The 22,846-nt window shown below is 42.0% G+C and overlaps 1 protein-coding gene across 1 annotated transcript in view; it reads left to right on the plus strand.

Annotated features, from left to right (window-relative positions):
* The window catches only part of Cap-D3 (Chromosome associated protein D3), a 64,157-nt gene that overhangs the window by 10,759 nt on the left and 30,552 nt on the right, over positions 1 to 22,846 (plus strand). Inside the window, exons 2-5 of the mRNA XM_068356086.1 lie at positions 14,051 to 14,227; positions 14,796 to 14,962; positions 16,742 to 16,895; positions 17,356 to 17,554. Of these exons, the coding sequence (XP_068212187.1) occupies positions 14,051 to 14,227; positions 14,796 to 14,962; positions 16,742 to 16,895; positions 17,356 to 17,554 (697 nt within the window). The remainder of the gene's footprint in view (positions 1 to 14,050; positions 14,228 to 14,795; positions 14,963 to 16,741; positions 16,896 to 17,355; positions 17,555 to 22,846) is intronic.

Consider the following 22,846-nt stretch of genomic DNA (forward strand, 5'->3'; position numbering starts at 1 on the left):
TATTGTTGATAATTATAGATTTTCCTCTATATATTTTATATCTCACCCGCCTTTATTAGGCCTCTTCGATTAGCTTTCCATTTATACTAAACATCAAGATAAATTTTATGTTTTGTTTATATGCGGCCTTTACCTATTCCTCCCCTAGTCCGAGATGTAGGTGGTCCTAACTTGGAAACCGAAGTTAAACAACGTTGAGCCCATTCAACTTTTATTTTCGTTAAGTTTAAATCATTTGCTCTGTAAGAGTTATGAAATGAATATTTTTTTTAGAAAATATTTTAAGAAAGATATTCTTTGAATAGTCTTCGTGCTGTTTTTTCAAAGATGAACTAACGTTTGGTTTATTTATGCTACGCAGTTTGCGCTCTATCGTTACGATAGAGAAAGAGAGAATCACGGTTTCACTTTGCAGAAAGAGTAAATTGATTTTGACGTTTTGTTCATTCTTCTTTCAAACTGAAGTGTTTTAAATACTAATTTTCAATATTAAACTTACCCGATAATCATGTAGCTGTCAACTCCGTTGCCCGACAGAATTCTACGGGAGGGATACGCCAGCTATCACTATACTAGAAGGGGGTGTACTCACAAGCGCCACCTGTGGCCAGGTACTACAGTACTTGTTGTTGACGCCACCTCACTTTTTCCTCTGTCGTGCTTCCGGCAAGACGTTCTTGGATACGCTTATGATTTTGGAGTATTGTTCACGGTTTGGTGAAGTATTTCTCTAAATTTGCAGCTATTCGCTATACTGGAAACTTCTATATTAGCTTAGTTAGCTTTTGGAATTATTTTGATTATTTATGGTGACGAAGAGAGTATGAACTCTTTTTCACCTTTAAATGGCCGACCCTTCCCTTAGACGGAAGTGTTGGTGTCTAAGAGAGTATAGACTCTCTTTCTTAATTTTGCTTAACAAAAGTTATAGATTATTTTATATCTCTCCGCCTCTTATAGGCCTCTTCGATTAACTTCCTTTTATTATAAACTTATTAAAATTAATTTTTATATTTGTTTATATTCGACCTTCCTAATAGTAGGCGGTCTTTTCTTGGTACCGAAGTTAATTAACTTGAGCCCGTCATTTCGGTTTTACCTGTTAACATATTATGCTATTTTAATGTCTTTGAAAGAATTTCTTTGATAGTCTCGTACTGTTTTCAAAGTTGAACTAACGTTTTGTTTTGTCTCTGCAGTTGTTGACGTTCAGAACGTTCAACTTGCGCTCTATCGTTACGATAGAGAAAGAATTTTCACGGTTTCACGTTGCAGTAAGAGTAACCGTGTCTAGCGTTTTGTTCATTCTTTCTTAACTTAATGGTTTTAATCCTAATAAAGGAACTTTTCATTTTGGGAAATATTTCAGTTTTTTCCTTTAACAATAATATGTTTTAACGATATATATGATTGGGCTCTTCTCTCAGGTTCTAAGTCAAGAGAGAGAGAGAGAGAGAGAGATAGAGACGGAGGGAGAAAGAGGAGGATAAACGTTTCATTCAAGCGAGTAACGTTGTTATCGTTTTTACTCTTCTCCCTAGTCTCTTTAGGGGAAGAAGGTAAACGTTTCTAGAGTGATCTAGTGTTTAGTCTCTTTCCAGCCACTGAATTATTTATCTTTCATTAGATTTTTCTGTTACATTGTAATTCTGTTTTCGCAATTACTAACTTTTGAGAAAGGATAGAATTGCGTGTTTCAGATACAAACCACTTAAAGTTTCGAGTTCAGTGAAATAAGTGCAAACAGAAAATCAAAGTGATAAGTGATTAGCGCAAAGTGTGTCAGTGTTGTGCTTGAGGGTACTTCTGTGCGGGCCAGTCGTCCTCCCAGTCCGGGACCTCTTGCAAGCTCCCAAGCCCAGGGGAGAAGCAATGTCGAAGGGCAAAAGGGTTCAGCAGGCCTTGATCGGCGCACAGAAGTATCCTCGGTGGTTACGGGCGTGTCTTACCGAGACCGTCACTCCCACCCGCAGATGATTGAGCCCTTATTTTGCTCGTCTGCAGAAGAAATTGAGGGGAGAAAACGCTGGTCTCAGGTCTCAAGACCTCTTAAACGTAAAGTCCAGACCTATGCCAGACGTACGAAGTTAGAGTTCAACAACCCGGATGCAGTCATTGGGTTAGCTCTGACTCTCCTCAGTCATCAGTTGAATGCACTCCGCCTAAGAGGAGTAAGGTTCTGCCGCAACAGATCTCTGCTGTTAAGGCTTTACCTCAGCAGACCTTAGTGTCTGCCGACCCCAAGTTGACTCTACTGCAGTCCATGCAGTCACAACTTTCGGTCTTGATGCGTGAGTGTCGGGCTGAGAAGGTTGCGCCTCCGCCTGCGCTCGCTCCGCCTGCGCTCGCTCCGCCTGCGCTCCCTCCGCCTGCGCTCGCTCCGCCTGCGCTCGCTCCGCCTGCCAGGCGTACGATGTTGAGCCACGTTATGAGTTTACTGATCCCAGTGGTGTGCAGCTCCCTCCGCCTTCCTTAAGGCAACCTCAGCAATGGGAACAGGAGGCTTATACCTCTCTTCCTCCGCTTCCACTTGCTGTTCCACCAGTGAGGCAACACTCGCTTGAGGTACAACAACCTCTCCCATCCATGAGTCAGTCTCCTCAGCTCTCGCTGCAGCGAGCTCAACCCTCCTCAAGGCAAGCACCTCAACACCTTAGCCTTGCGCCTCAGGAGCCTCAACTTGCGAGACTTTTACTGCGTTCTGCGCAGCCACTACCTTTTCGCTCTCAGCTCACACCGCAGGAACCTCAACTCGTTCCTCAGGAACTTGCTACTGCGCATCCGCCAACCACTCAGCAAGCGCAACCCTTGAGTTCAGCCACTCATGCCAGGAGTCAGCCTCCTCCACCCATGCGCCTACCTTCTGCTACTTCCTTTGATCAGCCTTTGCAGACTGAGCCTCAGGTGTTCCCTCAACAGAGTCTTGAAGAGGAAACCACAACTATTGTTGTTCCAGCTCGTTCTGACTCTGCTGTTCAGCATACCTTACCTCCATTTTCAAACATTATGATAATGGAGGTTATTTGTATTACTTATAAAAATATATTTGTATTCCTTGCAATATATTTTTAACAATATCGCAAAATATGGCAAAAATATGAATCATGAGTTATGAATGTAAGGTAAATATTATGTTGATATTAAAACCCCATGCAAGCATGCATAAAGCACTCTAGCACTGGTCATGGAATTTCTGAGAAATGTTAAACGCCATGCACACGCTCTGCTTACCTTACAGCATGCTCTACATACAGCATGCTCTGCTTACAGCATGCTCTGCATACAACATGCTCTGCATACAGCATGCTCTGCATTCAGCATGCTCTGCATACAACATGCTCTACATACAGCATGCTCTGCTTACAGCATGCTCTGCATACAACATGCTCTGCATACAGCATGCTCTGCATTCAGCATGCTCTGCATACAACATGCTCTACATACAGCATGCTCTGCATACAGCATGCTCTGCATACAACATGCTCTGCATACAGCATGCTCTGCATTCAGCATGCTCTGCATACAACATGCTCTGCATACAGCATGCTCTGCATACAACATGCTCTACATACAGCATGCTCTGCATACAGCATACTCTGCATACAACATGCTCTGCATACCTTACCGCATGCTTCTCAGTCACACATCTTTGGTTGTTGCCAACTCACTAGACTGTCAAGCAGTTTCATAACGTTGCCTTCTAGTCTGCTGTTTTTGCACCAGTGAAACCCTCACTGAGAGAACTTAGCTTTTCTAGGATATGGTCCCTGTAGATGAGAAAGTTCTTTTCTCCCTCCTTCTGATATTCCCTTGAGGACTCTGTCATTTGGAGGGAGCCTTTAGCTGCGTAGCCTCCTATGGACTTTTATTTAAGCATAACATGCTTCCAGGGAAGGTAATGGTTCCACTTCAGTCGCTAATCCCGTCTGTTACCACACCTGCTCCCATAGACCTTGAGCTGTGTTGCAAGACATGCAGTCCAAGCTTTGTCCTTGTTAGAGGATTTTTTGTTTACGGAGTCATGTGTCACGGGGAAGACGTTCAACAACCAGCAGAAGTGACTTGTTGTGACGCAGTGCGGCAACCTCAGCAACCCGATAAGGAGTTGTCTGTACGGCCCAGAGTCTAGACAGATTCGGGTTGTCACTGTACTTCCTCGCTTGCCCATGGTTGACAGTTCACAGACTGTGCAGCAGTACCATGATCTTGTGTCCGGCTCCGCAGACGACTGGCTTTTAAGAGCTCCCACAAGTCGTCGCTGTCTGGAGATTTTCAAATGGACTATGGATCTGACCAAGGAACTGGGCCTCCTGGTCAATTTTGAGGAGTCTCAGCTCGTCCCATCCCAGACCATTGTCTCCTTGGGTATGGATCTTCAGAGTCGAGCTTTTCGGGCTTTTCCGTCGGCCCCAAGGATCTTCCAAGCCCTAGAATGCATCCAGAGCATACTGAGAAGGAACCGATGCTCAGTCAGGTAGTGGATGAGTCTAACAGGGACACTTTCATCACTGGCCCTGTTCATCGTGTTAGGGAGACTCCACCTCCCCCCCCTTCAGTTTCATCTAGCTGCTCACTGGATAAAGGACATGACGCTAGAGACGGTCTCAGTTCCTGTTTCCGAAGAGAGGAGGTCTTCTCTCGCGTGGTGTAAGAACAGCTTTCTTCTCAAGGAAGTCTACCTTTGGCTGTTCAGAAACACGACCGCCGTCTCCTCTCGGACGCATCAGACACGGGCTGGGGTGCGACTTTGGACGGACAAGAATGCTCGGGAACATGGAATCAGGAGCAAAGGACACTTCACATCAATTGCAAGGAGTTGTTGGCGGTTATTCTGGCCTTGATAAACTTCAAGTCCCTCCAGCTTAACAAAGTGGTGGAGGTGGACTCTGACAACACCACAGCCCTGGCTTACATCTTCAAGCAGGGAGGGACTCTTTCGTGGAAGTTGTTCTAGATCGCAAGGGACCTACTCATCTGGTCTAAAGATCGAAAGCTAACTGGTAACGAGGTTCATTCAGGGCGGTATGAATGTCATGGCAGATCACCTCAGCCGGAAGGGTCAGGTCATCCCCACAGAGTGGACCCTTCTCAAGAATGTTTGCAGCAGACTTTGGGCCCTGTGGGGTCAGCCAACCATAGATCTGTTCGCTACCTCGATACCTAGAGACTCCTGTTGTATTGTTCTCCGATTCCAGACCCAGCAGCAGTTCACGTGGATGCTTTTCTGCTGGATTGGTTCCATCTCGACCTGTATGCATTCCCGCCGTTCAAGATTGTCAACAGGGTACTTCAGAAGTTCTCCTCTCACAAAGGGACACGGCTGACGTTGGTTGGCTCCGCTCTGGCCCGCGAGAGAATGGTTCTTAGAGGTACTGCAATGGCTGGTCGACATTCCCAGGACTCTTCCTCTAGGAGTGAACCTTCTAAGTCTACCTCACGTAAAGAAGGTACACCCAATCCTCCACGCTCTTCGTCTGACTGCCTTCAGACTTTCGAAAGACTCTCAAGAGCTAGGGGCTTTTCGAAGGAGGCAGCCAGAGCGATTGCCAAAGCAAGGAGAACATCCACTCTCAGAATCTATCAGTCTCAAGGGGAAGTCTTCCGTAGCTGGTACAAGACCAATGCAGTTTCCTCAACCAGTACCACTGTAACCCAGATTGCTGACTTCCTGTTATATCTAAGGAAAGTAAGATCCCTTTCAGCTCCTACGATCAAGGGTTACAGAAGTATGTTGGCAGCGGTTTTCCGCCACAGAGGCTTGGATCTTTCCACCAACAAAGATCTACAGGACCTCCCTAGGTCTTTTGAGACCTCAAAGGAACGTCGGTTGTCCACTCCAGGCTGGAATCTAGACGTGGTCCTAAGGTTCCTTATGTCATCAAGATTTGAACCTCTCCAATCAGCCTCTTTTTAGGACCTCACATTAAAAACTCTTTTCCTCGTGTGCTTGACAACAGCTAAAAGAGTAAGTGAGATCCACGCCTTCAGCAGGATCATTGTTTTCACATCTGAAACGGCTACATGTTCCTTGCAGCTCGGTTTTTGCTAAACGAGCTTCCTTCACGTCCTTGGCCTAAGTCGTTCGAGATCCCAAGCCTGTCCAACTTGGTGGGGAATGAACTGAAGAGAGTACTTTGCCCAGTTAGAGCTCTTAGGTACTATCTAAAAAGGTCTTAACCTTTACAAGGACAATCAGAAGCCTTATAGTGTGCTATCAAGAAACCTTCTTTTCCAAGTTCTAAGAACTCAGTTTCTTACTATTCAGGCTTCTGATTAGAGAAACACATTCTCATCTGAAGGAAGAAGACCTTGCTTTGCTGAAGGTAAGGACACATGAAGTGGGAGCTGTGGCTACTTCAGTGGCCTTCAAACAGAGCCATTCTCTGCAGAGTGTTATGGATGCAACCTATTGGAGAAGCAAGTCAGTGTTCGCATCATTCTATCTCAAAGATGTCCAGTCTCTTTACGAGTACTGCTACACCCTGGGACCATTCGTAGCAACGAATGCAGTAGTAGGCGAGGGCTCAGCCACTACATTCCCATAATCCCATAACCTTTTAACCTTTCTCTTGAATACTTTTTATGGGTTGTACGGTCGGCTAAGAAGCCTTCCACATCCTTGTTGATTTGGCGGGTGGTCAATTCTTTCTTGAGAAGCGCCGAGGTTAAAGGTTGTGATGAGGTCCTTTAGTATGGGTTGCAGCCCTGTATACTTTAGCACCTTTGAGTTGATTCAGCCTTCCAAGAGGAACGCTGCGCTCAGTAAGGAAGACGATCTTATTAAAGGCAGAGTAACGGTTCAAGTCGACTTCCTTACCAGGTACTTATTATTTCATTGTTATTGTGGATAACTGATTATATGAAATACGGGATACTTAGCTATCCTTTAGTCTTGTACACTGGTTTTTCACCCACCCCCTGGGTGTGAATCAGCTACATGATTATCGGGTAAGTTTAATATTGAAAAATGTTATTTTCATTAGTAAAATAAATTTTTGAATATACTTACCCGATAATCATGATTTAATTGACCCACCCTTCCTCCCCATAGAGAACCAGTGGACCGAGGAAAAAGTGAGGTGGCGTCAACAACAAGTACTGTAGTACCTGGCCACAGGTGGCGCTTGTGAGTACACCCCCTTCTAGTATAGTGATAGCTGGCGTATCCCTCCCGTAGAATTCTGTCAGGCAACGGAGTTGACAGCTACATGATTATCGGGTAAGTATATTCAAAAATTTATTTTACTAATGAAAATAACATTTTAAAGGAACTTGTTAATTTTCAATTTCTTAGTCCTTTCAGTTTTTTCCTTTGGTCAAATAACCTGTTTATTGACGAAGGGTGAGTGGGCAATTCTCTTGTGTGTGACAAGAGAGAGAGAGAGAAAGAGAGAACGATCCGATCTTTATTCTCGTCCCAAGTAAGGAGTTTGGGAGCGAGTAACGTTGTTCTCGATTCAGTTTTTTACTCTCGTCCCAAGTCTCTGTACGGGGAGAAAGGATAAAACGTTTTTAGTTTTTATTCTCGTCCCAAGGCACTGTACGGTGAGAGATTGAAAACGTAATCTTTAGTGAACTAGAGTTTAGTCTCCTCCCCAGTCACTGATCCTTTTTAACTTTATATATTTCCGTTTTATTCGATATATATGTATATGTTTTTTTGATTTTTGCATGTGTGTTTCATTTTGTACTAATGTGCTTACATTATACGACTCATTTCGCAATTATAACCTTTTGATGTAAGGGAGAATTGCGTGCTTCAGGTAGATATCAGTTTTATTCATGCCTAATGTGAAATTCTTGAAAAATACGATATCAGTGAAGTGAGTGCTGTGTTGTGGAGGGTTCGTTTGTTCGTGCTTGTCACTTGCCTAGTCCGAGACCTCTTTCAGGCTCCCATGCACCAGGGAGAAGGAATGTCGTAGGACCTAAGGGAGTGAGGAGTGTAAACCAACGAACAGACGTTCCCTCAAAGGTATCAGACGTTGCTCGACAAGCACGTCCTTGCCATAAGACAGGAGAGACGAAGTTTCTCCTCGTCATCCGAAGACTTTTCGCAAAAGAAACCTTGGCGCAAGGTTTCTAGACCCTTTAAGCGAAAGTCAGTCCCTTCAGGACAGGTCCAGCGTCCTGGCTGTAGCCATGGGGACAGCTCTGACCCTTTGCAGTCGTCGGAAGACGGTTCGCCTATTAAACGCAAGCGTAACACGGGCTCCGAGGGTCGCGGTAAAGGCAATGTTTTGCCAACACAGACGTTACCGTCGTCTCGGCCCGTTCTGACTCCCGATGATCCTAAATGGGTTGTCCTGCAGGACATGCAGACTAAGCTTGCCTCCCTTATGGAGAAGTATGACGTTGAGCAGGTTCACGATGAACCTTCGCTTTCGAGTCGCCGTTACGTTAAACGAGACTCTGGCCGTCAGCCGCCCAAACGAGCATTTACTCGTCCTTTTGACGTTATGAAATGTGATGTCGGTAGTTTGTCACGTCAGTCACGTGACTTGGATCCTCACTCGCTGCAGTCCCGTGTTGACTTTCAGCCGCTGCCGCAGCCTCGTGTTGACGTTCAGCCGCTGCCCCAGTCTCGTGTTGACGTTCAGGACGTTCGCCAACCAGCTCAGTTGCCTTGTTTTGACGTTGAGCGTCAAGCACCGCAGTCAAGGGTTGTTTTGACTGCTCAGTCTAGGCAGTCAAGGCAGTCTCGACTTGACGTCGAGCGTCCATCAACTCCTGTTGTTGTTGCTGGTCAGTCCTTTCAGCAGCGACATGACGTCGCTTCCTTGACTGCTACTGCTGCTCCTTTGCGTGTGGACTTTGCCTGTCAAGCATTGCCACCGCGGCAGGTCTCTCCTTTTCATGAGACTCGGCAATTGTCGGACGAGGTTCCTTCAGATGAGGAAGTTGCTGATCCCCCTCCTACTGATATTCCTTTGGGGACTTTGTCAGACGGAGAGGAGCCTAAAGCTGCTCAGCCCTCTATGGACTTTAAAAAAATCATGCTGATTTTTAAGGATCTTTGTCTGGACCATTTTGTAACTGCTGCTCCACGTTCGCCTTCGTCAGAGTTTACGCTAGGCCTAGCTACTTCGAAGCCGTTGTTTTCTAAGCTAGTGCTCTCTCGCTCTTCTAAGAGAGCTTTACGTTTGCTAGGCGACTGGTTGATCACCAGGAGGAGTTTGGGGGAGACAGCTTTTGCTTTCCCTCCTTTTAAACTGGCTTATAGAGCGAGCGTCTGGTATGACACGGGAGAAGTTCTCGGCTTGGGAGTTCCTGCCTCTGCCCAGGGAGACTTCTCAAGCCTCATACACTCCCCATCGCCTGGCCATGAGACGCTCCAAGATTTTATGGTCGGCTTCAGAGCTAGATCATCTCCTGTTAGGAGTTTTTCGAGCGTTTTAAGTTTTGCTGTACAATTATGTCATGCATAAACAAGGCTATCAGGGATGGCTCCAATGATCTGACAGCCACGTTCTCTGCAGGAACAAGGCTATCAGGGATGGCTCCAATGATCTGGCAGCCACGTTCACTGCAGGAGTACTTAAGATGTAAGTGCGCTCAATGTGTTCATTGTCAAGACAAACTTCACGATGAAGACTACCAAATCTGTCTTGGCAGCATTAAGGGAAGGCGACTGGATGGTCTCTCTCGACCTTCAGGATGCATACTTCCACATCCCGATTCATCCAAACTTTCAACAACATCTGAGGTTTGTGGACGGGAAAGTAATGTACCAATGTCGAGCACTGTACTTCGACCTCATTCCTGCTCCTCTTGTTTTTACAAGGCCCTTGCAAAATGTAGCAAGCTTTCTACATTGTTTGAGGATTCAGAGCCTCCCTTTATTTTGACGACTGGCTAATCAGGGCGTCGTCATTATATCGCTGTCTGGAGAGCCTCTAATGGACATTAGACCTAACCAAGGAGCTAGGTCTCATAGTGAACGTAGAGAAGTCGTAACTTACAGTACCCCATCCCAGACTATTCTTTATTTGGGAATGGAGATACAATGTCTGATTTTTCGGGCCTTTTCGTCTCCCGCAAGAATGGAACAAGCTCTGTTAAAAGTCCTTCACTTGCAAGAGAAAAACAGTTGCTCTGTAAGAGTTTGATCTAGCCTCGTGGGAACTCTTTCATCGCTGGAGTAGTTTATCTCTCTGGGGAGACTCAACCTATGCCCTCTCCAATTTCACCTAAACCATTGGAACAAGGAGAAGGGCTTAGAGAGTATCTCTTTCCCAATCTCCAACTCAGTCTAGACATGTCTGACTTGGTGGGACAGCAACATCAGACTTCGAGAAGGTCTTTCTCTTGCGATCAAGAACCCAAACCATGTGTTGTTTTCAGATGCATCGGATTTGGGTTAGGGAGCTCCACTGGACAGTCTGGAATGCTCGGGTCTTTGATCCACGGATCAGAAGGAACTCCATTTAAGGCAAGTAACATCTCTCCTTTGGCAAGATTTGTGCAAGGAAAATGAATGTCTTGGCGGACGGCCTCAGCAGAAGAGGACAAGTCATTTCCATGGAGTGGAAGTTGCATAAGACTGTGTGCGAGAAGCTATGGATGACATGGGGTCAACCCACCATAGATCTTTTTGCGACTTCTCTGACAAAGAGGCTCTCAACTTACTGCTTTCCAGTTCCAGATCCAGAGGCAGCCCACATAGACGCTTTCCTGCTGGACTGGTCTCACCTGGACGTTTATGCCTTTCCACCTTTCAAGATCCTAAACAAGGTGCTGCAGAAGTTCACCTCTTACGAAGGGACCAGGTTGACATTGGTTGCTCCACTCTGGCCCGCGAGAGAGTGGTTCACAGAGGTACTTCAATGGCTGGTAGACGTTCCAAGGAGTCTACCTTTAAGGATGGATCTCTTACGGCAGCCCCACGTAAGTAGTCTTCATCAAAGCCTCCCCGCGCTTCGTCTGACTGCCTTCAGACTATCGAAAGACTCTCAAGAGCTCGAGGATTTTCGAAGGAGGCAGCCAGAGCGATTGCGAGAGCTAGGAGAGCATCTACCATCAAGGTCTACCAGTCGAAGTGGGAAGTCTTTAGAGACTGGTGCAAGTCATCATCCATTTTCTCTTCCAGTACCCATGTAGCCCAAATTGCAGACTTTCTCCTGCATCTGAGAAATGTTCGCTCCCTCTCTGCTCCCACTATTAAGGGCTACAGGAGCATGTTGGCTTCTGTGTTCAGAAATAGAGGCTTAGATCTGTCCAATAATAAAGATCTCCAAGATCTCCTTAAGTCCTTCGAGACCTCTAAGAAGCGTCGTATGGCAACTCTTGGATGGAACTTAGACGTGGTCCTAAGGTTCCTAATGTCCGACAGGTTTGAGCCATTACATTCAGCCTCCCTGAAGGATCTCACCCTCAAGACGCTTTTCTTAGTGTGCTTGGCTTCGGCTAAAAGGGTCAGTGAGATCCTTGCCTTCAGTAAAAACATCGGCTTTTCTACAGATAAAGCCACATGTTCACTTCAGCTTGGTTTCTTGGCCAAAAATGAACTGCCTTCTCGTCCTTGGCCTAAGTCGTTTGATATACCTTGCCTGTCAGAGATCGTAGGCAACGAGCTTGAAAGAGTACTGTGTCCAGTTAGAGCTCTTAAGTTTTATTTAGCTCGTACCAAATCCTTACGAGGTGGATCTGAGGCCTTGTGGTGCTCAGTTAAGAAGCCCTCATTGCCTATGTCTAAAAATGCTTTATCGTATTTTATTAGATTTTTAATCCGAGAGGCTCATTCTCACTTGAGTGAAAAAGATCGTTGCTTGCTTAAGGTCAAGACGCACGAAGTAAGAGCTATAGCAACTTCCGTGGCCTTTAAGCAAAACAGATCTCTACGAAGTATTATGGACGCGACCTTTTTGAGGAGCAAGTCGGTGTTCGCTTCATTTTACTTAAAAGACGTCCAGACTCTTTATGAGGACTGCTACACACTGGGTCCATTCGTTGCAGCGAGTGCAGTAGTGGGTGAGGGTTCTACCACTACATTCCCTTAATTCCAATATCCTTTTAATCTTCTCTTGAAATGTTTTTAATCTTGTTTTGGGTTGTACGGAAGGCTAAGAAGCCTTTCGCATCCTTTTTGATTTGGCGGGTGGTCAAATGTCATTTCTTGAGAGCGCCCAGATTAAGGGTTTTGATGAGGTCCTGTTGTATGGGTTGTCGCCCTGGATATAACAGCTCCTGGGAGTCTTTCAGCATCCTGAGAGGATGGCTGGGCTTCGTGAGGAAAGCGGACTAACAAGGCAGAGTAATCGTCAGAGTCAGCTTCCTTACCAGGTACCTATATTTATTTGGGTTTTGTTATGATATAACTGTCAAAAACTCTAAGCATATACGCCTTTATTGTATTAATACTGGTCTCTACCCACCACCATGGGTGTGAATCAGCTATTATATATTCACCGGCTAAGTTTAATATTTAAAAAGGATATTTTGATTATAATATAAATTTTTGAATATACTTACCCGGTGAATATGTAAATTAAAGGCCCTCCCTTCCTCCCCGATAGAGACCTAGGGGACTGAGAAGAACTGGAGCTGTTTACAAGTATATGCGGTATCTGGCCAATAGTCGGCGCTGGTGGGCACACCCGCAACCTTCATGGCGATCGCTCGCGAGTTTTTGGAATCTGTCGAGCCGTCGGAGACGTCAGCTATTATATATTCACCGGGTAAGTATATTCAAAAATTTATTTTATAATCAAAATATCATTTTTGCTGAAATCACAATCCTATTAAATAACTCAGATTTGCATAGTTAGGAAAAATACAAATGACCTGGAAAAATTGTTATTTTGGGTTCAGGTTGAAACTAATACTTGATTGTTATTGCAAGTAAAAAGAATAAATTTTCTTAATATAATCATTAGGTATTGTAGTTTACGAAGATCCAAGTCACATTTTTGACTTATAAGAAAAATTGTTAAGTAGGTTAGAAATGAAGATAGAAGAGGATAAAGATTCTTGGCAGCTAAGGGAATAGGATAACGAGTAAAAGAGAAAAAAGGCTGGTGCCTTTGAGACTGCTTCCAAAAAGCCACAAATTTTTTGTAGTTTTTGGGCATATTTGGGGTAATTTCCTTGTTAGGACCACTAGGTAATTTTAGTCTTTACTGATCTGTATGTGGGCAGAAGAATGTGGTTTATATTTCTTCTTTTTTTTTTTTTTTTTACAATTAATAATGGATATACTTTGTAAAACTACCAGTAATTTAATATGGAATATAGTTATTCATTATTATTCAGCAGTTAGTTGTTATTATAAGCAACAATAATGCAGGAATCATTCATGAAGTATGAGCGAAAGAATTTGGACAGTTAGAACAGAGCAAAGGACTTGGAAGAAATGAAAAAGGACAAAACCTTTTTTTTTTTAATATACCTTTCAGTGTTTCAATCTGCTCAGTGTAGGCTATTTCTTCTCAGGGTTCACAACCTATTTCTTTTCCTTTTTCTCACATATCTTCTTACTTAGCTGTACAACTCAAAATTTAACTCTAGAAATAGTAATAAGAAAAAGATGTAAAATATATTAAGGTCAGTAAAGGTGTTAAATAGGAAAGTCATATACAGTACAGTATAAATAAACTATGAAATGATACTCACTTCAACCTGCTTAAAAAGCATTTGCATTAATGTTAAACTTTCGAGGTTCCATTGATTTAATCCTCAGATTAGGAAAATCCTTTGAAGGTTTAAAAGGTTGCTCATGAATGGCAGAAGCAAGGGTCAGTGACAATGCCCTAACAGGACCATATATACATGTGAAGAGGGAGGGCCAGGCTATGGCTGTTGATAATTCAGCAGGGAGAACTGTAGGCTCTCTCACCCCCAACCTTATCTTACAAGGAGGGTAAGGTTGCAGATACTACAAGAAATTATCAAGCTTGAGCTGGATTCGAACCCTAGTCCGGTAGACCGCCAAGCAGGAATTTTTCCGATAATATTTTGCTAGCCGTTTTGGGAATCTTAAAATCTAGGTCAGTTTTCTTGTTAAATCATTTTGAAACTTGTCTTAATTCCTTAATTGTCACGTTCATCTCAGGTACTGATGGAGCATTGCCGTGACCCTGCCCTCCTGATCAGAAAGCAGATGATCACTTCTCTGTCAGCGCTCGTGGACGCCTACCCGGAGAACCAAGACGTTATTATATTCTGGATCAAGGGCGTCTTCCCTCTCATTCTGGATCCGGAGGCTAAAGTACAAGAGAAGGTGACTGAGGTGAGTTTTTTTCAGGTTTTTGTTGTTTCTACAATCTAGGTTTTGGTTCGTGAATGAAATTTCGAATGCTTTTGGTAAAGTGTTAATAGTTGAGTGACATTTTACTCGCAGCTATTTTTTAAATAACAGGAGAAGTTTGCTGTAGCGTCATTCAGTATTGTATGTTCAGAAAGTCCTCATCTTACAATTAATAAGTTCCAAGAAGCTGTTTGTAATTTAAATTGCTTGTAAGTCGAATTTTGATGATGTTTGGCCTAGGGTAGGCTTCACTTAACTAATGTCTAGGATTTACAGTCAAGAAATAGTTCTATTTATTTTGTTAAAGTCATCCTGCTTACTGCATTGAATTATATATTTTTTTATTAAAGGATTTCATTAGGAATTTTTGATACAATATCTGAGATTTATGATTTCTGTAAATATATTGTATTATTTTATCTCTAAGAATGGCCTTGGGCATAGTAATAACTACAATTCCACACTCTAATACAGTGAAATTTTATTGTACGCAACTAAATATTGTACAGTATTTCATGCTTGACCTTAATTAATTTTTTCTTATCTCTAGCATCTCGATCAGCTGGTCTTCAGACGGCTGGTGCCGTACAGTCAGCACAACGAGGAGTCTCCCGAACAGAAACTTCCCTGGGTTATCATTAGTACTATCACGAAACTGAGCTTCCATAAGTTCTTCAATAAAACTCTGATGATCTGGGCCAAGTCTGAGCTCAAAAGGTTGGTGATATTTACAATAGTTACCCCTCCATTTTGGGCTGGCATGTGGGGATAGCTCATCGTGGTGAAAGGGTTTGTGTATTGCTATGATCTCCAAAGCTTTATTAGTCAGGGCCACCCATACTAGGTTGTTTGCTGTGATCTACCAGACAAAAAGTCTCCTACCTTCACCAATTTACAGTTGGTCAGTGTGGTGAATAGACATGTCCGAGGCCTTTGTCTTGCAGTGGTCTAGAAACAGCTGCTTTGGTTATAGTTGTGTCTTCTCCCTAATTATTTGTGCATATACAGTACTATGTGTTCTAGCATGTGTCATGAATGTTTGGGAATTCTCTCTCTCTCTCTCTCTCTCTCTCTCTCTCTCTCTCTCTCTCTCTCTCTCTCTCTTTTTTTTCTTTTGTAACTGACTTTTGTGTAACAAATTTTCTTTCTCAAATTACAATATTTAGTTAATTGATTCTATATCATTGTAAGATTTAATTTTCAGAGAATAATCACTGATTTAGGGTCAAATGTATATATATTAAATTTGCTTTAATGTAAGTCATGTGACCAATTGACTAAATTTTTGCATATTAATCACTTTCTCCATGAAAAAAATATATACATAGTTTTTCAAGTTTCCCTCTGACTTTTAAGGGTATGTTTGAATTATTGTTGTAGAATTTACTGTTAAATCTTCATCAACTCAATGTCAAAGTTTATTGTTTGAATTGATATTACAGTACAATTTGTACCTACATGAATACAAATTTTTTGTTATTTAATAACATTATGATTCATTTGTTGAAATTTCTAACAAAATTGTGGTACTGATATGCACTCAACGTCTCTTTATCTATGGCTGTTTTAATAATTTTACTATTTATATCAGACTCGGTTTGCTTATATCCCTGTGATTGATTCCCAAGAGTTGCCGAAGGTTTATGAGTAGGAAGTTTGTGGACTCCATCTCTTGTACCCTTTATGCGAGGTCATGCTGTTCGCAGTCATCCACCAATGTCGAGTGGAGGTCTTGGCCTCCTTTGCAGTAGTATGAGTATAGTAGGAGGGGGGAGAAGAAATCCAAGTGAGGTGATTCAGCTTCAGGGGAGAGTACTCCCAAACTGTTGCTGGAGAAGCTCTTTAGCTCATTCTTGCACTCTGGTGTTCAAACTTCTGCACCTTCTTCAGCTTCCTCTAGAACCGAGTCCTCTGTATGGAAACTGAAGAAGGGAGTAGATCCTGATTTGTCTTCAAACAGTCTTCAGGAGAAGTAGGAGTATCACCTTCTGATGCAGAGAGAGATTGTCTCCTAGGGACCTTTTTGCTAAGAGAAAAAGCTCTTCCAATACGTCAGACCTATAGGTCGAGGTGAGGGACATTGCAGGACCATTCTGACAACTTCTACGAGCGTGAACAGATACATTGAGATCATATTCCATGCACTCATGGGCTGTTCGGTCCCTTGACCTCCTGTTCGTCCTTCGATGGTAAAGCACCGAGTGCTTCGTCAGTCAAGATGGATTCGAAAGCAAAGGACACCTTTTCTTCTTCGGGTTACCGTCCTGTTTACATTTTAGGTCTTGAACAGGAGTACATGGAGCAGATGGACCTATCAGAGAAAAATGTCTAGACTGCCTTTCTCGTGAGAGAGGAGTCTTGGGATTTCATAAACCCTCAAGTGTGGTCTTTTTAGAACTAACTTATTTTTTATCACCAACTTTAGAACCATTTTTCTTATGATTATTTGCACAATTGGAGTGCGAATCTTAGATAATATTTCCTCTTGGTTTCCAGGCCTCAGATTGTGAAAATAGTGTGCACTCACATGGGCAAAGAGCACAACGAAGAGATGTGGACACTCCTAGCGTCGATGTCTAACTACATGACCATTTCCGACGCAGGCTTCGTAGTCAATTATTTCGAAGAGCAATGCCAAGACGGGTCAACGGTAAGAGACATAATTCATTGGTAGATGTTATGTGTGTTCTTATATTTATTTTTAAGATCATAATTAGATACGGTACTTGAAGTAATTGTGTACAGTTACTTGGATGGAAATATTTTTAGTTGCTGATATCTGTTATTGAAGATGCAAATATAATTTCAAATCGAGTAAAACAGTTTGTTGAATAGACGGAGGCTTCAGTGTAGTGTAAACCATAAGGTAATTGATCTTATATATGATGCGTGATCATTTATTTTTGAAAATTTGTTTTGGAGTTTACCGTTTGTTGGTGAACAGTACTTGAAAAAAAATATTCTATTTATGTCTATCATGAGTAAATTTCTTTTCCATACAAATTCTATCATACAATTTCGAACTAATTTTTATTGACTTTGAAATGCTATTATGAAATTAAGGCTTGGAAATTTCAATCACATCTAATTTCTTTTTATGTCTTTTGCAGGTAGGGTCATACACCCTTCAACAGGTCTTGAAAGTTTTGAGTAACAGCATCAAGAACATCCCAAGAAGCAGAGGAGAACTCCTCCATGAACGTCTCCTTCGACCCATCACCAGTTTCAGCATCGGAGGACAACTCATATCCTCGATGATGGACACCTTGACCTTACTGACGTACAGTATGCATGGAGACGAGGTGGAAGGTAGGAGCCGCAGAGTTGTATATGCTTGCATTAGTTTTGGATTTTCATTGGTGAATACCTTTTACTTGGCAAGGAAGCAGTTTTTCAGATCTGTTACTTGGCAAGGAAGCAGTTTTTCAGATCTGTTACTTGGCAAGGAAGCAGTTTTTCAGATCTGTTACTTGGCAAGGAAGCAGTTTTTCAGATCTGTTACTTGGCAAGGAAGCAGTTTTTCAGATCTGTATTTAATCATAAGATTCTATCCATTTTACAGTTAATGGTTTTTGGGCAGTTGTCTGGTTAAACAATTTTATTATAATGATAGTGTATCCTTTTAGAAAGGAAAGAAAAAAAGAATCTTAGTCTCTAACATGAACTGTAGTAATATATCCAGAAAGTTCAATTTAATCCCCAACTATGTTAAATTTTCAAAATTAATATCACATTTTATTATGGTGTTTTTATATTACATAATTATGATGATAATGGTAATGATAGTATTAAAGTGCAATTTATCATTCTCATGATTTTTCCATTTTCTGTCACTGGTAACCTATCTTCTTTGAAGCATAGTGCCAGACATATCATTATTTACAGTGCAACTTTAAAGGCACACTGTAGGCTTTGCATTTGTGACTTCCAGGCTGAAATAATAAGGAGCCCCTTGTGCAGGACTTGTTGGCTTCTTGCAATTAACCCCTTCACTACTACTCTGTTGCACTGCAACTTACCCCAGCACGCCACTTGAGAACACCTTCAATCGCCGATATATCAGCATTCACTTGCAGCCAATAGTACAGTAATGATGACAATAGCAAAAATTATACATACATACATATACAGTAATGCCTCACAACAAGAAATTAATTCGTTCTGGAGTGGCTTTCGTAAAGTGATTTTTTTTTGTGTTGTGAGTCACATTTCACATGTAAATTTCCTAATTCGTTCCAAACCCAGTATAACCACAATGAGATACTGTTCAGCCAAATACATTTGAACCATTCAATATACTTTAACTGTTAATACCTGTAAATTAACTAGTTATAACAACATAATGTAATAATAAATGGAAAATGATACAATAGATGTGTACAATACTGTACATATACTAAATATACAGTTCCATATGTACTGTACTATTATAGTTACCCCTATTATAGTTACCCCTATTATAGACTACAGCTATATTTTCTGTTGTCTGAACCCATGTTTTTCAAGTCGTTGTGATGGGTGACTATTTTATTCTCGGCCTGGCTGGCAAATCTCTTCTCTTAAAATTAAATATTTTTCGTAAAGTGAGTCATAAAAATATTCGCAGCTTGAAAATTTTGTAAGTAGTATCTTTCGTGAAGAGAGGTCTGACTGTACCAAAGCCCCTCTCCCAATTTTGGGGGGTAGCCGACATCAAACAAATTAAAAAAATGGGGCCTTTCCTCTCTACGTTCCTCCCAGCCTGACAAGGGACTCAACTGAGTTCGGCTGGTACTGCTAGGGTACCACAGCCCACCTTCCCCCGTTATCCACCACAGATGAAGCTTCATAACATTGAATCCCCTACTACTGCTACCTCCGCGGTCATCCAAGGCGACCGGAGGAAGAGCAGGGCTTACCGGGACTGCGTCACAATCGCTTGCCATTCATTCCTATTTCTATTATTATTATTATTATTATTATTATTATTATTATTATACAACCCTAGTTGGAAAAGCAGGATGCTTTAAGCCAGGAGCTCCAACAAGGAAAATAGCTCAGTGAGGAAAGGGAACAAGGAAAAATAAAATAATTAAAAAGAGCAATAATATTGAAATAAATATCACTTTATAAACTATAAAAACTTTAACAAAACAAGAGGAAGAGAAATAAGATATAAGATAGAACAGTGTGCCCGAGTGTACCCTCAAGAAAGAGAACTCTTAACCCAAGACAGTAGAAGACCATGGTACAGAGGCTATGGCACTATCTAAGATTAGAGAACAAGGGTTTGATTTTGGAGTGGCCTTCTCCTCGAAGAGCTGCTTACCATAGCTAAAGTCTCTCTTCTACCCTTACAAAGAGGAAAGTGGCCACTGAACAATTATAGTGCAGTAAGAAGAATCTTATCCATCAAGCATGGACAAGGGAGGGCTAGGTAATAGTTGCTGATGACTCAGCAGGTAGACCTCATAGCTCCACCCAACCTCCAATTCCTAGCTCTCAAGGATTGTGAGGTTGCAGACATTGCAAGAAATTATCGAGATTGATCGGGTCTCGAACTCGCGTCCAACAGCTTGCTTGCAAGTGAGGTTTCCATTTGCCTTGATTTAATATAAATGATTTTATGTGATTAAGAATGATTTTCTTAATTCGTTACTAATGATTTTTTTTTGACAAATTCGGCCTTTCATAAATAATCTTTGTAAATAGACTTCTAAATTTAATCTATTTTATTTTTTTAATAAATAAGCATCAGTCTAAGAACATACAAGATTTTTATACTAATTGTATATCGATTTGAAGTTTTTTCCACACAGAGAGAGAGAGAGAGAGAGAGAGAGAGAGAGAGAGAGAGAGAGAGAGAGAGAGAGAGAGAGAGAGAGAGAGAGAGAGAGAGAGAGAGAGAGAGAGAGAGAGAGAGAGAGAGAGAGAGTGAGTGAGTGAGTGAGTGAGTGAGTGAGTGAGTGAGTGAGTGAGTGAGTGAGTGAGTGAGTGAGTGAGTGAGTGAGTGAGTGAGTGAGTGAGTGTGTCAAAGACTTTTTAGTCCATCCACAGAGACTCCATTTGCTCTTTGGTAGAGCGATTTAGTTTTAGCATTTAGAGAGTTCCTATGATCTTCTCTAACCAGTGGGAGAAAGAGAGCACACAATCTTTCCTCTCTCACATCTATCCTCCTATCACCCAGAGTTTTCTTCATTCCATCCATCCACCCAAACCTTGGCCTTCCTCTTGTATTTCTCCCATCAACTCTTACATTCATCACCTTCTTTAGCAGACAGCCATTTTCCATTCTCTCAACATGGCCAAACCACCTCAACACATTCATATCCACTCTAACTGCTAACTCATTTCTTACACCCGTTCTCACCCTCACTACTAAGTTCCTAACCCTATCTACTCGAGATACACCAGCCATACTCCTTAGACACTTCCTCTCAAACACATTGAATTTCTGTCTCTCCATCACTTTCATTCCCCACAACTCTGGTCCATACATCACAGTTGGTACAATCACTTTCTCATACAGAACTCTCTACATTCATGCCCAACCATCTATTCTTCACCACTCCCTTTACTGCCCCCAACACTTTGCATCCTTCATTCACTCTCTGACGTACATCTGCTTCCACTCCACCATTTGCTGCAACAACAGACCCAGTACTTAAACTGATCCACCTCCTCAAGTAACTCTCCATTCAACATGACATTCAACTTCGCACCACCTTCCCTTCTCGTACATCTCATAACCTTACTCTAACCCACATTTACTCTCAACTTCCTTCTCTCACATACCCTTCCAAATTCTGTCACTAATCGGCCAAGCTTCTCTTCCGCGTCTGCAACCAGTACATGATAATTTTTGTCTTATATCAGTTTCAATCCTCGTCCAAGCACTCGAGCATTCACCTCTCTCACCGCTCCATCAACATACAAGTTAAACAACCATGGCGACATCACACATCCCTGTCTCAGCCCCACTCTCAACGGAAACCAATCGCTCACTTCATTTCCTATCCTAACACATGCTTTACTACCTTTGTAGAAACTTTTCACTGCTTGCAACAACCTTCCACCAACTCCATATAACCTCATAACATTCCACATTGCTTCCCTATACGCTTTCTCCAGATTCATAAACGCAACATACACCTCCTTACCTTTTGCTAAATATTTCTTGCATATCTGACTCACTGTAAAAATCTGATTCATACATCCCCTACCTCTTCCCACCCTGTACTTCTAAGATTGCATTCTCTGTTTTATCCTTAATCCTATTAATCATTACTCTACCATACACTTTTCCAACCGCACTCAACAAACTAATACCCCTTGAATTACAACACTCATGCACATCTCCCTTACCCTTATATAGTGGCACAATACATGCACAAACTCAATCTACTGGTACCATTGACAACACAAAACACATATTAAACAATCTCACCAACCATTCAAGTACAGTCACACCCCCTTGCTTCAACATCTCAGCTCTCACACCATCCATACCAGATGCTTTTCCTACTCTCGTTTCATCTAGTGCTCTCCTCACTTCCTCTCTTGTAATCTCTCTCTGTCTCATCTCCCATCACTGGCACCTCAACACCTGCAACAGCAATTATATCTGCCTCCCTATTATCCTCAACATTCAATAAACTTTCAAAATATTCCGCCCACCTTTTCCTTGCCTCCTCTCCTTTTAACAACCTTCCATTTCCATCTTCACTGTCGCTTCAATTCTCGAACCAGCCTTCCTTACTGATATAATAATGATATAATTAATTTATCATCACTATCACTTTAATCCTCATCTTAGCTATCTGCAGGTACTCGGACCCTAATTCACAAAAAAAATTATGGGAAATCGAATAAAAAAAGAAAATAATTTAGAATTTGAATTTTCAATGTTTACTCATAAAACTGTGATAATCCTTCATGAATGACAGCCTAAGGAACACTGGCTAAGTATTCAAGAAAGTCCTCTCCATACCTCATGTGAAGATGACGTCGTGATGTCTATCAGATATTTATTGGTGGAAAAAAATAAGAGGGGATGAGCTTCAGAAACACTCTGGTAACCAATAAGTTGCCTTAAAGTCTAACCAGAATGAAAATTTTGAAAGCTATTGAAAGTGAAGGGCAACAATACACGCAACGTTTTTTCGCTGTTAAAAGTATTCATATCTCCTTTGACCCGCTTGAAGAGCCTGCCAAATATGGCCTACCTCACGCGCAGCAGCCACCTCTCACAAGTGCACCTGCCTTCAGTGCGTGACGTCATAGGAGTCGCGCTAACATCGTATTGGCCTGTAGCTACTGTAAAGAACCGAGTATCTCCCGAGTGTTCGTCTAGACAAACGGCTGTTTTACGAAATATTTGGATAGTTATTGTCATTTTCATTTTGTCATCTTATTCATTGTTATCTTACTTAATGTCATACTCATTTTGCCATCTTACTCATGATCAACTTACTCATTTTATCTTACTCATTTTGCCTTTTTACTCGTTGTCATCTTTTTCCTCCTTTCCTCTGCCATATTTTGATTTAATATGCAGATTCTGAAAAATGTTTGACATCTTACAAAAAAAGTTATGACATATTTAGGAAGTGTTACTACATT

Source organism: Palaemon carinicauda, chromosome 32 (assembly GCF_036898095.1).
Source record: "Palaemon carinicauda isolate YSFRI2023 chromosome 32, ASM3689809v2, whole genome shotgun sequence".
Taxonomy (NCBI): Eukaryota; Metazoa; Arthropoda; class Malacostraca; order Decapoda; family Palaemonidae; genus Palaemon; species Palaemon carinicauda.